At 32.3% G+C, this 16,381-nt stretch overlaps 3 protein-coding genes across 3 annotated transcripts; 2 read left to right on the forward strand and 1 right to left on the reverse strand.

The window, feature by feature from the left end:
* Positions 1–96: 96 nt before the first annotated feature.
* On the forward strand, positions 97–3,018 carry LOC114871122 (WD repeat-containing protein 36). The gene is made up of 3 exons (XM_029176627.2): positions 97–1,722; positions 1,784–2,061; positions 2,142–3,018. The coding sequence occupies exons 1-3, from the start codon at positions 189–191 to the stop codon at positions 2,994–2,996; spliced, it is 2,667 nt and encodes an 888-aa protein (XP_029032460.2). The 5' UTR covers positions 97–188; the 3' UTR covers positions 2,997–3,018.
* An 86-nt stretch (positions 3,019–3,104) lies between these two features.
* Positions 3,105–5,470, reverse strand: LOC114871142 (nucleoporin NDC1). Its single transcript, XM_029176670.2, has one exon. The coding sequence runs from the start codon at positions 5,154–5,156 to the stop codon at positions 3,423–3,425; it is 1,734 nt and encodes a 577-aa protein (XP_029032503.1). The 5' UTR covers positions 5,157–5,470; the 3' UTR covers positions 3,105–3,422.
* A 199-nt stretch (positions 5,471–5,669) lies between these two features.
* On the forward strand, positions 5,670–11,864 carry LOC114871149 (ras association domain-containing protein 4). The gene is made up of 10 exons (XM_029176684.2): positions 5,670–5,869; positions 6,265–6,359; positions 6,516–6,646; positions 6,720–6,795; positions 6,866–7,006; positions 7,084–7,257; positions 7,711–8,196; positions 8,260–8,542; positions 8,607–8,826; positions 8,910–11,864. The coding sequence occupies exons 1-10, from the start codon at positions 5,830–5,832 to the stop codon at positions 8,968–8,970; spliced, it is 1,707 nt and encodes a 568-aa protein (XP_029032517.1). The 5' UTR covers positions 5,670–5,829; the 3' UTR covers positions 8,971–11,864.
* Positions 11,865–16,381: the final 4,517 nt, after the last annotated feature.

A 16,381-nucleotide genomic window follows, 5' to 3' on the forward strand; every position in this document is an offset into this window, starting at 1 on the left:
AGATCCGCACCCCTCGGCGGTCGCTACAAGACTGAGTCTTTTTGTATTTGTAGTCACTGCCTTCATTCAATAAAAAGTAATCTATGGTTTCTAATATGGCTGCACCCATGGCCCGTGATGAAGGCATGATTGTGTATACTAACCTAACATTTTAATTTTATACGCTGCTTTTGATAAAGAATACAGACATGGTGCAAAGTAAAATATTTGTAAAAAATCGTGCATTAGGATATGTCAGTAATCACATTCCCCTTGTAACAAGATACATTCATTTACGACATGAAAATCTTATAGTGACATGTATTGGTAATGCATTTCTCACGTATAGTACTTCACATTTTGCATTACTCAGTGTGTCAGGAACACATCCAGGTGAAATTACATGTCTTGCAGCAGATGCTTGTCGAATTTATACTGCATGTGAGAATGTTGCTTATGCTTGGAGGAGAGGAACAGAGTTGAAGCATATTTACAAAGGTCATGAGCATACAATACACAGCCTGCTACCTTTTGGGCCACATTTAATATCTGTTGATGAAAACAGTGATGTCAAAGTATGGGATATTAAATCAGAAGAGTTGATACTAGAGCTTAGCTTCAGCAATAGTCTTTTTAAAATAACAGCATTAATGCACCCAAACACATACATGAACAAAATTTTGTTTGGAAGTGAGCAGGGTCAGCTGCAGTTATGGAATATAAAAGTTGTAAAATCAATTTATACATTTAACGGTTGGAACAAACCAGTAACTGTACTTGAACAAGCACCTGCAGTAGATGTTGTGGCAATAGGCTTGAATGATGGAAGAATTATATTACACAATTTGAAATATGATGAAACATTATTTGATCTGGTGCAAGACTGGGGTTGTATAACATCCATCACTTTTCGAACTGATGAGCATCCAATTATGGCAACAGGAAGCATGAATGGTCATATTGTGTTCTGGAATTTAGAAGAGCGTAAAGTCGAAAGTCAGCTTCATAAAGCTCATTATGAAGCAGTAACAGGTTTAAAATACCTTCCTAATGAACCACTGCTGGTGTCATCATCCCCTGATAATTCTTTGAAATTATGGATATTTGATATGGCTGATGGTGCTGGCAGATTATTAAGAATTAGAGAGGCTCATTCAGAACCTCCTACATTCATTCGTTTTTATGGAGATGAAGGAAAGACTATATTAACAGCTGGCAGTGATTCTTCCTTGAGAATATTTTCCATGATTTCAGAAAGATTGAACTCGAGTTTAGGGAGAGCATCGTTTAATAGGAAAGCTGCAAAAAAGAGAGGGAGGGCTGTTGATGACCCTCTGTTGATGCCATTAATTACTCAGTTTGCTGCCGAAACGACAAGAGAAAAAGAATGGGATAACGTCGTAGCAATACATTCTGGTTTAGGAACAGTTACCGCATGGTCTATCGATAAAGCAAAAATGGGCCAATTTAAGCTGTTCCCAGAAAAGTTTAAGGGCAACCGTAATGTTACAGCAACGAGTGTGTATTTAACAAAATGTGGAAATTTTGTTGTTATTGGTTACAATACTGGTCATGTAGAAAGATTTAATATACAGTCAGCAATTCATAGAGCTAGTTATGGTAGCGAGAAAGGGGCACACCAGGGTCCTGTAAGAGGAGTAATGGTGGATTCTTTAAATAAATTTGTTGTAACTGCCGGGAAAGATACTTATATAAAATTCTGGGATTTTAAGCCAATGAAAGGTAAAAAAATATATGTTTGTTTATGAATTGTATGGTATAACTACTTGAATATAATTTTTAGGAAATACAGAACCACTTGCAAAAATGATATTGGACGAGCCGATTGAGTGGATACGGCATCACAATGAAAATTCACTTTTAGCCGCAGCATTAGAAGATTTTACTGTAGTATTAATAGATCTTGACACAAGAGTAATTATTCGACGTTTCGAAGGACACGAAGGACGATTAACAGATGCTTGCTTTAATCCTGACTCTAGATGGTTAATAACAGCATCAATGGATTGTACAATCCGCACATGGGATATTCCATCTTCAAATTTAATAGACGTCTTTCAAGTATGTTCCTTTATTATTATTTTTCTATGTTCCTTATTATTAATTTTAGCGCAGTTAGAAATTAATTAAATGTTTCCTAGGTTCCAGAAGCATGTACATCATTAGACTTTTCTCCAACTGGAGAATTCCTTGCCACTATACACGTATGCAATCTTGGCATATATTTATGGTCAAACCGAACTCTTTATACCCATATATCATTAAAAGCAATACATAAGGACGATCCGATTCCAACGATCGGCCTCCCTGGTACGGTCATTGAACTGAATGATGTTGAGGAGAATGAACTTATTGAATCAGAGCCAGAATATGTTTCTCCAGAACAACTTCATGACGATCTAATTACCATGTCTGGCTTAGCTCACTCGAGGTGGCAGAATTTATTGAATATAGATATCATAAGAAAGAAGAATAAACCGAAAGAAGCACTAAAGGCTCCAGAAAATGCTCCTTTCTTCTTGCCTACGATCCCATCATTGGAATTGAAATTTGATTTCTCGAATGTACAAAACACAGAATCGAATCAGAAATTTATTACACATCCCGAATTACAAAATCTTACTTTATTTAGCAGATCTTTGTTAGCCGTTGAGTATAACGAATTTAAAGAGATAATTGATAAATTAAAATCTATGAGCCCGAGTTCTATAGATTTTGAAATTCAATCCCTTTCAGCTGACGAAAAAGCATCGGATGCTTTATTGCTCCGTTTTATGAAATTGATGTATTATATGATGGAGAAGAAGGTAGACTTTGAATTGTCGCAAGCTTACTTAGCTGTATTCTTAAAGTGGCACGGTAACGTAATAACAGAAAACGAATCGTTAAGAAATTATTTAAGTGTATTGCAGGAATCACAATCGAAAAATTGGTTTTTGCTACGAGATAAATTGTTTTATAACCTTAGCGTTGTACAAGCTTTGAAAAAGATGTAATATATTTGATAATAGTAAAAATAAGTTATTTTTTTTATATATTTTTACACACGACCACTGCAAATGTATATTGAAACCTGTTACAGTATAGTGAAAAAGAGTTACAAATGTTTGAAAAATATTAAATTTATTGCTTTTTACATATTTTAACTCAATTGAGTCATCACAATTATAACTCAATTGAATCATCACAATTATAACGTATATATTTTTTTTTTATAAAGAATTATTCCTAATGAGATATGAACATACATGTACAAAAACACTGCATTAATTACAAGTATCGTTTGTATATAAATATAGTGATTACAAAAATAATCTTATGATCTTTGTAACATATCTTGATACCGAGAAGTATCATATACTTAACAAGTGATTTAAGTTACGGTACTATGTACATAAAAATTCATTTTTTAACTATAAGAATTATTCTTTATAAGCAAGAAAACTATTTAGTTGATCGTTTATTGTCGGTTCTAGCGACAGATCTCCGATATAAGCTTCAAAATTTGTAATAATTCTGTAAATACTTCGTTTTGTTGCGGCTCGTAATGAATTAAACATTTGTTTAATAAATTGATCATCTCCATCCTGTCTTTTAATCATGATATTTGACTTTTGCAATTTATCAAGAGCTTGTTTTAATGCAAATAAAGTATGTATTATAAGCGGTAAATCTTTTTGTACAATTCCATAAGGATCTTCGCTTAACGATAATACAGCTAAGGAAGAAATTGCTTCTGCAGCCCAAATCGCTGACTGTCCATTGAATAAGATGTGACACACTTTACCGCCTTCTATTTCACCAAACACATAAAAAATAAGCGGCTTAGAGAGCAAATATGTGAGAAAATTGTTCCATTTTGTTTTTATAAATTTTTGAATAAACCATTCATTGTCAACATCTTTTTTTACATCAGTTTCTTCCATAGATATTGGCATTTCTTGCCTTACTAAGCTTCTCATATGATATACATATTCCTTTTGAAATGTACTAGTACTAGTCATTGTTGCTGTACTTGAAACATTGAAGGTCAATGGTTCCTGAACTTTCACGCATGCTGCACTGAGGTCATCGGCAAATTTTTTAACGAGACCGATACATTTTTCAAGAATACAATTCCAATTGTAAGGATGACCGCCAGGTTGGCTCAGAGTGAATAATATGTTTCTCCTAATTTTGTCTTTTTGCGCCAAAGTGACTAAATCCAAATAGCCTAGATGTTGCATTATCGGAACTTTATCCATAGACAATGCTTCGGGAAGCGTTATTCCGGAGTTACCGCTATGAAATGCATTACTTTCTTTAAATTCAAAAGGTACCCATTCTGTCAAGTATAATTCAAACAATAGATACATGCTGTTGATTGTCAGTACAAATATCAGTTGATACAACCACAACTGAAAAATCAACGATAAATTCAGCAATTCAGGAATGCTATCTAATGGCTCGCTTTCTAATTGCGCAGATGTCAGAAATAATATCATGGAACGACAGTAGAGACCCAAGAAATAATAACCAATTAAGTAATACAAAGTTGGCCATACAGAGGTTGCCATTAACGATGGGAGCAATGAACATACTTCTCTCTTAAACCGAGAGAATTTTGATAGAGATATAATAGGAAATTTTAAGTACTTCACATGGAAAATACTAGTTTTTAAGAAAAAGTATAATCCACTCCAGAGTCCGCTTATAAAGAGAAAGTAATGTTTTTCTATTAAACAAGTCCCATAGATTATTTTACATTCTGTTGTTAAAAATCTGTAAGCGCCTCCTTTAAGTGACAAATGTAGCCAAACAAGGAGGCCACCAATGATGATATACAGAGTACCTAATAAAAGGTTCTGAGATGTGAATATTCCATAGAATTTTATAAATCTGCTTTTCAGGTAAGGTGGAGTATTCGAATAATTTTTGCTACAGATGATTCCTTGAAAAAATGTAACAATGGCAAGAACACAAAAATAACTCCACATTCTGAATGAGGTTACTGTTGCCCATGTATTTTGGATCCATGATGTATAATCCATGTTCATATTTGTAATTAAAAGTAAACAACAGACGAGGAAGAATTGCATTATTATACTGCTGATGATAGCTAAGAACATCCTCTGCATCAACAATTCTTTGCATCCTTTTTTGTTCATCTGCATCATGTTGTTTATTTGAAATGGTTAACCTTCAGGTTCTTGATAAAGTGTCACAATGTGCTTCTTTGAAAAATTTTACAAATAGTCCATAAATACTTTTGTCTTTGACAATATAAAATTTACACTAACTGATTATCTATCTTGTACATTTTGAATCTTTAAATACTTGTCACTATCAAAAAACAATCGGCACATGCATTTGAAGTTTCAAAAAGCCGGTTGCCTACGAAATTTCCGTTTATTAAATGTACCTTTATGCCTCTTTTTCATGGAACGAATATTGAAAAAGGACACAATACCAGTATTATATTTGATGAAACAAAATTCAATAAATTACATTAACAACCAGATTTGGCATTATAACTACTGCTTCGTGCTGAATTTTATTAAAGTTATTAATAAAACATGACATGAACGAATGGTACACTGTTTTCTATAGTTTTCTTTCAACTATATACTGTATAATTCTAGCAAGAAAATGTAAGTCAAGTGCTTGATAGGTTTTCGAACCCGGACAGGAACTATTCATTATTCAGCGAAGGTTGCCTTACTAGTAACATCTTTAATTAACCCGCATGTCATTTTCAATGTGCCTATTTATATAGTATAAACAAAATGGATTAAAATTTTGCAAGAGTTAATTCTGATTATTTTATGGAGCTTACGAGTGTCTGCCGTCATGTGGAAGTGCCATAAATGTGGGAAACCAGTATACTTCGGTTAGTTCCAATGTTAAAAAGGCGTACTGATTTTGACAAGTACCGTTTCCTGTCATTACCATGAATTAAATTCATTTATTATTCATTTACGTGATATGTTTTTCTTTGATACAAATATTATTTCATTATCAATTTCTCTATTTGATTTCGTTATCAATTTCTCTATTTGTCTATTAAATAGTTTATTACTAACTGAGAAATTATTTTTCTAATTTAAAAAAAAAACATAATTATTATCAGCATTCATTATATTGAAACAAAGTTTCTTTAATGTTCCTAATGCTTTAAAAAAAGATAAGTTTACACCAGTTTTTAGAGATGGAACAGATGTAATTTGTAAAAATATACAGATACTTGTTTATTGATAAAACATTTAAAGAAATATGTGTTTTTAGCTGAACGTAAACAATCATTGGGATATGATTGGCATCCAGAATGTTTACGCTGTGAAGAATGTGGGAAACGTTTAAATCCAGGCCAACATGCAGAGGTGCAATAATATTTCTTGTAGAACTATTAACATTGTATTAAAAGCTCATTAGCATGTTTAAAAATAAAGTTAAAATATATGTTTTAAATGTTTTTCTATAATAATTAATTGATTAAATAACAAAATCTAAGTTATTTCTTATATAATATTACATAGCACAAAGGTGTACCATACTGTCATGTACCATGTTATGGAGCTCTTTTTGGACCACAATTGTTTGGTCATGGAACAAGAGTTGAATCACATACCAGTTTTGGAAAGAAGGAACCTCGGCCTTCGTTACCTCGGTACGAAATTTGAAATTTTATGTTAACAATATTTATTAAATGTTTTATATTAATAGAATTTTATTATATTTAGGTCACACTTGGAATCCAAACTGAAAGTGTTCAACCAATATTATGAAGGCAAAAGCGGCGGAATAAGAAGTCGCGAGGTGAATGAAATTTACATCGCACGTTTGTATTAAAGAAAATGCAAAGTAATAAGACAGTTATTTTTCACAGGTTAATGGAAGATTGATACTGGAAGGGGCGCTTCGAATTTATTGGGGTGTTCGCGGAGTAATTCATTTAAAAGAGGACGATGATCAACGTACAGTAGTCACAGCACGGAATCGAAATTCATGCAGACGTAGTGTTTCCGATGTTTGTATTTATTATTATCTCAGAAACTTGCTGAAAAAACTTTGCAAGTTCTCACATTTTCTAAATTCTTAAAACAGAGTATAGAAGATGAAGAAAAAGAGGAGAATTCAGAGAAGGATACAGTTGAGCAAGATGTTGAAACTGAAGCAAAATCTGTCCCAACTTCTCCTGATCATCTTAAGAGTCTCACTTTACCAATGAAACTAGATGTTAAGAACATGGAATGGGATGAATTAGATGAGCTTCTTCAGGTTGTATATCGATTGTTTTACATAAACACGCAGTGGCGGCTCGCGTATAAGCACTGTGAAACTGCAGCACCCTCTATTTCCACTCGATATTATCGCTAATATTTAATATAATGAGTCCTTTTTTCTTTAATTCTTTCTTTATACTTGTACAATATATAATCCTTAAGCTTAATGTCAGTAGCTATCCTCCCAGTTTATGAAAAAGATACAAAAATCTTTGTATGGAACTGTGCGCTTGACAGTTCCATCGGCGTGGTGTTTGACTGTGTGCGCATGCGCACATAAGAAGCTGCGCGCGAGGTTGCGCGGGAGCACTGTCGCTCCCGTAGTGCCGGTTTTTTAAAATAAAGGCTACAAATTTTCTGGAGCAGCATCCCTACTAATTTTATCTACAAGCCGCCACTGTAAACACGTCTGCTACTTTTTTATATTTTGGAAATTCAATTTTTTCAGGTTGAACGCAAAGTTGAAGATGGAAATAAATTATACCAAACAATGCCTGAGAATCTACCATCTATTAGTTCACAGACTAGTTCCGATGCACCGCTTTCCTCCCAATCCAGTTTGGATAGATCTGATTCCCGTGAAAATTCAGAGGCGAACAGCCCAAACCATCGTGGCAACGACAGCAGTGTAACTAGTACACCAACGCATAGTATAGGTAGCTCGTCCAGTACTGATACACCTGTTTACCATGGCACACCAAATCGTAATGGGACGCTTCGAAGGGTAGAATATTTTGATAGTCTGGAGAAAAATATGTCTGGTAATAGAACTATCAGCACCGACGATAGTTGGATAGAAAAAGGATTAAATCGTTCGATGTCCGGGCCTGATTGTCTTCAGAGACATCGAACTGATAGCGATACAGATTCTGTGAATTCACTTCAGTTCAGGGAAGATGATAACATGACGATGTCCACCGACAGTGGTTTAGAGGTATTCAATAATTATTCTGTATACCTTATCTCTTTCATTGTACATATTTGTGATGTATTTTAGCTGGATGGCGTTGTTTTGCGACGAAAACAAGGATCTACAGCTATCCGACGTCGTCCTGGAGGTCGACGACAATCTCGAAGCCGATTACGGCGTCGTTGTTCGATCAATGGACACTTCTACAACCGAGAAACCAGTTTCTTCACTCCGCCGCATGGGTCACAAATGTCCGTGTGGATTACCAGTTTAGTGAATACTCAAGAAGTTATCAATCTAATGTTAGATAAATATAAAGTGGATGCGAAACCTGACAACTTTGCTTTGTTTGTAGTTCGTGATAACGGCGGTGAGTTGAATTAATTATTTTACTCAGGAAGCACCATTCATAAATGGTTGTTTTATTTTTATAGAACAAAGAAGATTGCGAGATGACGAATATCCTTTGGAGGTTCGTGTCGTATTGGGTCCACACGAAAACGTTGCACGGCTCTTTTTAGTAGATAAACTTTCGACACCGGAAATTAGCTCTGACGTTGCGCAGTTTCTTAATCTCTCTTTGGCGGAGTGTCACGGTATTCTGCAGCGTTATCATTACGAGGAAGAGCGTCAGATTCTTTTATTAAAAGAAAAGTATGTCCTCTTAAAAATGTATACAATTTTTAATAATTAATACTATAATATTACAGTATTGTTTTTTTTCTTCTATTTTTCAGATACAAAGAAATGCGGCGAAGAATACGGCAAAGAATGGAAGAGTTAAAGGTTCGATTGTAGTTAGTATCCACTATATCATTATTTTTTTATTAATTTTCATTAAAAAATCCTTCCTTCTTTGTTTATACATATTGTTGTGCCGGTTAGTATCATGAACGCCTTTAACACATTGCATGGGCTCAATAACCATAACTCTAACGTTCTATTGCATCGTTGAAATTGTATTGGTCATTGACCTACAGTCGTGTCGTTCGCCCACTATTGAGCGGTCAATAGGGACAACAGTAAGAGAATTATTATTCATGAACCCACAGGTCTAGATGGCCTTGTTTGAGTTTATTACTCTTGGAACTGTCGGTTTAGGCTTTGTAGTCGCGTTGATCATCCACGCGCTCGTGAGTCATATCATAATTATGCGACGGATAAAAATGGCGGGAAACTTCATCAAATAGTGCAAGTGGCGCCACAAGTTCAGTTCTGACAACCCGTATGGGAATAAACCATTAGTGTTTTTTTTTGTAATCCATTGGTGTTTTGTTATGTTCTTCGAAACTATCCGGCACGACAATATAAATTATTCATCAAAATGTATCGTTGTAATCGTCTTAAAGGTATGTATTGCAATAACGATACATAATCTTTAATCTATGATATATCTGAACGTTCGAACGTATTAGAGGTTTATTACTATTTTTGTCGATATTTTTCAAACTTGTTGCATTCATCAATACCATTGGAAAACCAATTCCTATAAGCTTTCATTTTTTCAGTTTTTTTAAATATACAGCATGGCGTTTCAGAGTTAGCGGACTCTATGTTTGTATATTTTAAAATAATCACCAAAGCGGAAAAAACATGTGGCGCCACTATAGGGAAAAACACCATCTGGTGTTGATGAGAAGAACTACAAATTGATGTATTTTTTGCGCTCTCTATTGGTAGAATAAAAAGGCTAATTTTTAGCACCAGACAGTAGATGGCGCTGAATATTTTCCGCGGTGGCGGCTTTTTAAAAATTTTATTAATTTAACATTGGTTGATTCAGAAATGCAGCCTTGTACAAAAAAATGTCACTCTACACTTTCGATTCAGTTTTTCACGTAGATTCACTCCATTAGAATAAAAACATTTTATATAACGTTACAAACTGAATAACTGAATAGTTTATTACTATTCGATAAGTTATTCATCTTTCCAATCAATTTAAACAAACTATCACCATCTTTTACAGGAATTAGTTTTTCAAAGCTAACTAATGCAATAAGTTTAAAAGAAAGAACTTGTAGCAGAGATCTCGTACGATTCGACCCCGAACCACTAATTTTATTGGAAAAGTGATTTACGTTCGAGCGTGCTACAAGCGATAACGTGCTAACACATTATAGCCTAAAGTCTAGTTGTTACATTATCCAGCTTTATTCATTATTTCTTCATGTTTTTGTTGCATTTATTCGTAGTCATTTGCGCGCAGCTACTATCGAATTACATTAGTGCAATTTAACTAGAAGTTCGTCTATTATCTAATATACATATTTTTTAAGTCGACTGTTCATTAAGTAAGAGTCACGCGATCAGCCAAGCCATCGATTAAACATGATGTCTTCTAAATTGTTATTCGGTTATCCTTGCAAGTATAGCGTATCATTAGTATCATTGACAAAAGCAGCGAAATCGAACAAAATTATTGTTAAGCTCGAGGTGTCTGTGTCATTATATTAAGTCAATTTCTAATTAATTTCTGATCGAAATAGACAGGATTTTTATTAAAAAAAATAATATTCTCCGTTTAGAATGTACTGTCGTTAGAATCTAAACGCAAGGCTGTCCAACTTTATACCTCGTGAGGATCTTTCAAATTTTTTTTTCACGTAGGTGCCAAAAAATAAGATGTATATTGAACGAAGAATGAACATAGAATTTTAACGATGGAATTGTTGAATTTGAAATGGAGATATTAGAGAAAGTGTAACGTTTTAAAAATATATGTACGTGTATATATATATATTATATATACTGTCCAGATGAAAATAATTATAAACAATTGTACCTTAGAACAGTCGTTTAGTTGGACAGCTCCGTATCCGTAGATGATAACATTGTTAATTAACTCGACACGTGTCACTGCCGCAATTTACTAGACCATCGATGAAGGTTTTTAATTATAGAAATAGAGAAAGGAATATTGTTTTAAACGTGACTTGGCTTCCACGCTTTGTTTCGAAAGATACAATTTTCATTGACGCGATTCACTCGTGAATTAGTTTACTATTAATTTCTTTTTTTTTTTTAATCGAAGAGTAATTGTAATTTTATAGAAAGGATTTATCGTCAGGCAGTTGTTTCGTCATATCATATCGCCGATGAGAAATAATTGTAGAGAAAATTTTGAAGCTTGGAATGGATTTTGAAAAATTCTTTAATTTTTTTATTTTTGTTGCCTGATTTTCATACTTCGTTTGGCGGGATACTTTTTCTGTTATTAGTTATATTTTAGCTTTGCATTATTTTACAATTTCTAGGAAGTAATTGAAGAGCTATGAGCTTTCTTTTCTTAAAAAGGCAGCTTCCGTACTTATAATGTCGAGTTCTTCCTATTTTTAAATTTTAAGATCTCGAGAGTTTTGCTCTCAGGTGGACACTACTCCCATAGTAAATATTGCTTAATACTTTTAAGCGTTATTTTTCCAAATTTTTCTAATATTACACAAAGAATTTTTCAAGATCAATTTTCCACGAATTTCCAAGGATATTTAAAAAATCATACACTGCGATATTTCATTGGCATTTTCTCAGCATTCCGATTTTACCCCAGAAAAAACTGTTCTGATGTATTTTTTGAAGAATTTTTAGAGGTCCCTTTCTATAATAGTGTTTTTTGATAAGAATTGCATGAGATAATTGTTAAAAAATCTATATTGATAAATTTATTCCGAGTTCATTTCTTTCTTTTTCTTACTAGTATAATAAATTTCAATTACAGTAAAATTTGATTTAATATCGCTACTTAAAATATCTAATCAATTTTTATAGGAATAGTAAGAAATTAATTACCACAATAAAAATTGTTTTCATTTTATTTCTTATTCATAATTTAATAAAAATATAGAAAAGATATTAGAAAGAATTATTAAAAGAGAATAGAAGAACCTTTTATAAACTAAAACAACGAAGAAACTTGTTTCATATTTATTCTCATGCGATTCTTACTTCCGGACACTTTGTGTATCATAGAATTTCTACGAACAGTTATGTATCTCAAAGACTTTTTAACTTCCGTGTGTAGACGTGGTCCAGACAACCGGAAGTACTTACGCACACAGTTACGATTGTACAGTCACGAAAGAGTTTGATAATTCACCCTCTAACTGATCTTTCGTTGAAAAAATGAAAAAAGGTGTACAGCAAGGTATGTACAATGGTACAGATCGTTGTTTAGGACAATAGATACTGATCTATAATCATAATTCTAAGCTAGTCACTTTTTTGAATAGTCACACACTAGGTTGAGGTAAAGTTTTATCATTCAAGTAACTATTTTAGACGGATGGTACACGTACGATTTTCAAAGCTACACAGCGATAATTGATAAGATATTTTAAAATACTAAACACAAAGGTGCTATGAATTAAATTTATAATTAGTTAAACAATTGAAGAATGAAGACAAACAGAAAATGATCTGAATACTAGTATAATTACTCTGACAATTCTAAATAATAAATAGAAGCATTAGGTTATAAAAATATTTTCTAATTTTTTATATATACTGACTGTCATGGAGTTTTCCATATTTATAATAAAAAATAATTTTTAGAATTATTAACAAATTTACTGGCACACGATTTTAAAAATATACTTTAATATCCTTGAAATTACTCAAATATAGATATTTCTACTATGGCAATCAACGTTTTCAACAGATTGGTACTAGTGAATCTGTAAATTGATTGAGGTATAGTAATCGAAGTTTTAAATAAATTGGTACAAGTGAATCTATGAGTTGATTGAAGTATATTATTCTTTTTTTTTCAATTTTGTTATTTGCCTATCTATAGAATCCTGACTATCTTCTTTGTTATCTTTATCAAAGACTAGGTGTCACTTTTACGAGGCTTATTTTTGAAATAATATTTTAAGGACTAGAACCTGTATAATAGATCGATAATGCTATTAAAGATCTGAAATTTCCTAAAATAATAATTATTGTGTTAACAAAAATAGACAAATATATAATTATTTTTATTTTAGATTAATTGTTCAGTATTACAATTGTAGGAATGCAGTTTCATTTTAATATAGAATAGAATTTTTGTATTTACAACAGAATTTACATTATTCTTCCTTGTATTTTATACTGAATCACAGAAATTACTTCCTAAAAATTGAGATGCAATTCTATCTTCGAAGGTTTATGTAGAATTGATAAGGAGAAAAGGAACACAATGATCAGTCAGGCTGATGTCTGACCATAAAGGGAGCGATACTACTTGCTCTATAGACAGACTACTAACTGAATCAATTACACTAATTTACAATAGAAATTAATCTTTTTTATGAACAACTGATCTCTGTAAATAGGTTAAATAAATCTCTGTACCATCTTAAAAAGTTCTTATCACATTTTAAAAGAAGAAAACATATCATTCCATTAAGAAAAGATAATCGACACATTTCAAAAGTGCGTGTAACGTCCGTCTAAAATATGTCTCACAAATAATCGAATTTTATCGCGTTTTAAAATAAATTTTATCCAAAACAGAAAAAGAATACACGTATACATATGTACAGAAAAAAAAAACGAAGAAAATTCAACGTGGACTGGGCCACGTTAAACTATATCGTGCATACTTTATTAACGACATAGGACAGCAATTAACAGCGTAACAATAAAAAAATATTGATCTTCTGTCGAAGAAGTCGTAACGATAGGCTTTTTCTTTAGTTTTTAGGCAGCTTTCGCTAGTTATTGTAATTAAGAGAAATCGTACTCGATATAGAAAGCGTTGTATTGCATTTGTCTCTTGAATTTTTTTATTGTTCTTTCGGATGTCACGTAAAATTCAGTGCGTGTACGAGAAACGCGTTTCATAAATATGAGATTGACAAAAATAGGGGGAGTAAAAAGAATAAAAAGAGAAGGGAACAGAGTGTGTGTACAATAAAAGTGGAAGCGTTTGTTCAGAGATTAAATAGATTTAAAAATACTCCGTACCATGACATATTTGAAGCGAATATTGACAAGAATACCGATACTCGATGTATCGAGACGTATCGAAGTCCAAAATGCGAAATATAAATGTGAAATTGTAAAGAAAAATATGGTAAATAAATATACAGAAGGTATACTGAAATTTGTATGAATCGTTGAAAAAGTAATAAAGTGATTGCTTCTTTTGTACGATTGTTATTCATTTCCCCCGGAACTAAAAAAAAAAGTTAAGAAAATAAAAATATTAATAAAGACAATTATATTGTACAGTACCGAGCATGGTAGACTTCCTCAGGAAAAGCTTTTCTTTCACCTGGAAGGCTTTCCCAGGTTCCTGGACTACCAACCTCCCCTTGAGGATTCCCCGAATTGCGGGGTTCCTGGCCCTCATCGTAGGGCTCCCCCCACCTTTCTCCTTAGGCGTTCCTAAGGAGAATGACGATTGAGGGAAGGAGGCCCCGCGTATATATAGATCTGTGGCTCCCCACCACTTGCGCATAAACGTTTGCGCAGGAGAATTTGAATTGATATTTATTGCATTGGTAAATTGTAAAAGTTCTAAGTAAATATTAACAGTTAAATATGAAACATTCTATATATTAAGAAATAAATATTAAAAGTTCTAAATACTGTGAATTAAATATTAAGAGTTCTAAATATTAAAAATTAAATATTGAAAATTCTACAATATAAAAATTTTAAATATTAAAAATTAAATATTGAAAATTCTACGTATTAAGAATTCTAAATATTAAATATTTTAAATATTAGGAATTAGATATCAAAAGTTCTAAGTATTAAAAATTCTAAATACTAAAAATGAAATATTAAGTACGAAAAATTAACATTAAAAAGAGTTCTAAATTTCATACCTGATTGTATCCAGGGATGTGTATGAAAATAAAGATGCCACCAGATGAGATTGGACAGAATGTATTTATTTATCTTTGAAGTACGTAGAGTAAAGTAGATCAATGCAATGTTATGAGTAGTGTATCGAGTAGTAATTGTCATACGAGTTGCTAGGAACGAGTATGTATACCCACAACACCGAGGAGCTCAGCCGCTCAAATTTTTTTTTTCTTTTTTCTTTGCACGACACTGATATACATTAAACGTTACAAGATAGTAATAACGATTATCACCGTTGCTCATCGTTATCATTTCACGTTACCATTAATATCTTAGCCACAACTTTATTACATGACTTATACATCTTTGGCATCCTGGATACCAGATTCAACAACAACATACGTTCGTACACACTCACGTACACACGTAGACACACGCGAGCGAGCGAGTGTTGATACACGCCCCCGCACCGATTCTTAGTTTAATCTCGTTTCACGGGGATTTCTCAAAGTAACCGGAAACGCGGCGTGTTACTTACAATTAGCAAACTTAGGCTTCCTCTTCATGCTAGTTTCACTAGCTGGAAATTAACATTTCAACTATTATACCTGTGACGATTTTCTTTTCTTTATTTATCTATTATGGAGAAATGTTCCTTCCATTTACGTCTAATACAATTGATACGTTAAAAATATTTTGTTAATTAAACTTAAGAGATATTTCTTTTTGTATTGAAAGATGCAGAGTTTTGGACAATTCAGTATTTTATTATATATGTACATGAATAGTACCTTTATCTATGATTTTTTCATAGTATTTTCATTTATGGACTGTGATAATTAAGTTTTAGAAAATAAAATTTACATTTCAAGGTTTAGATACTTTCACGATCATCTCCACTAATTTCCAGAGTGAGCTGTCATTCATTTTAATTAGGTGTAACTAATTTCTTTTAGATATTTTATTGAAAATAAAATTGTTATCTAGTGAGACTTTCAGCAAATGTTACATACTCCTAAATCTTAATATCTTTTTATTATTTTATTTGGATAATCTGCATCAGTCCTATTATTGGTTTTATCATTAATATAATAATTAATGTGACTAGCTTCTAAACGCAATATCACAGAAAAAATTGTATATGGTGTTTGTAACATATTTGTGTAAAATATTCTTTCAATAAATGTAGATTGTATAAATATAAATGAATCTATGCTTTGTTTTATATTCTTTGTAAAAATTGAGCTTATATTGTACAACTTTACATTGCATTACTTCGTATTACTCTATCCCCTTGTTACCACTTCATTTATAAAATTCTGAAATCATTTCTATAATTTATAATATAAAATTTATGAAACATAGTTTCAAAAAAAGTATTATTCTTTTTCAGATTTTAATACCTTTCTAA

This window comes from Osmia bicornis, chromosome 3 (assembly GCF_907164935.1).
Source record: "Osmia bicornis bicornis chromosome 3, iOsmBic2.1, whole genome shotgun sequence".
NCBI classification, from domain to species: Eukaryota; Metazoa; Arthropoda; class Insecta; order Hymenoptera; family Megachilidae; genus Osmia; species Osmia bicornis.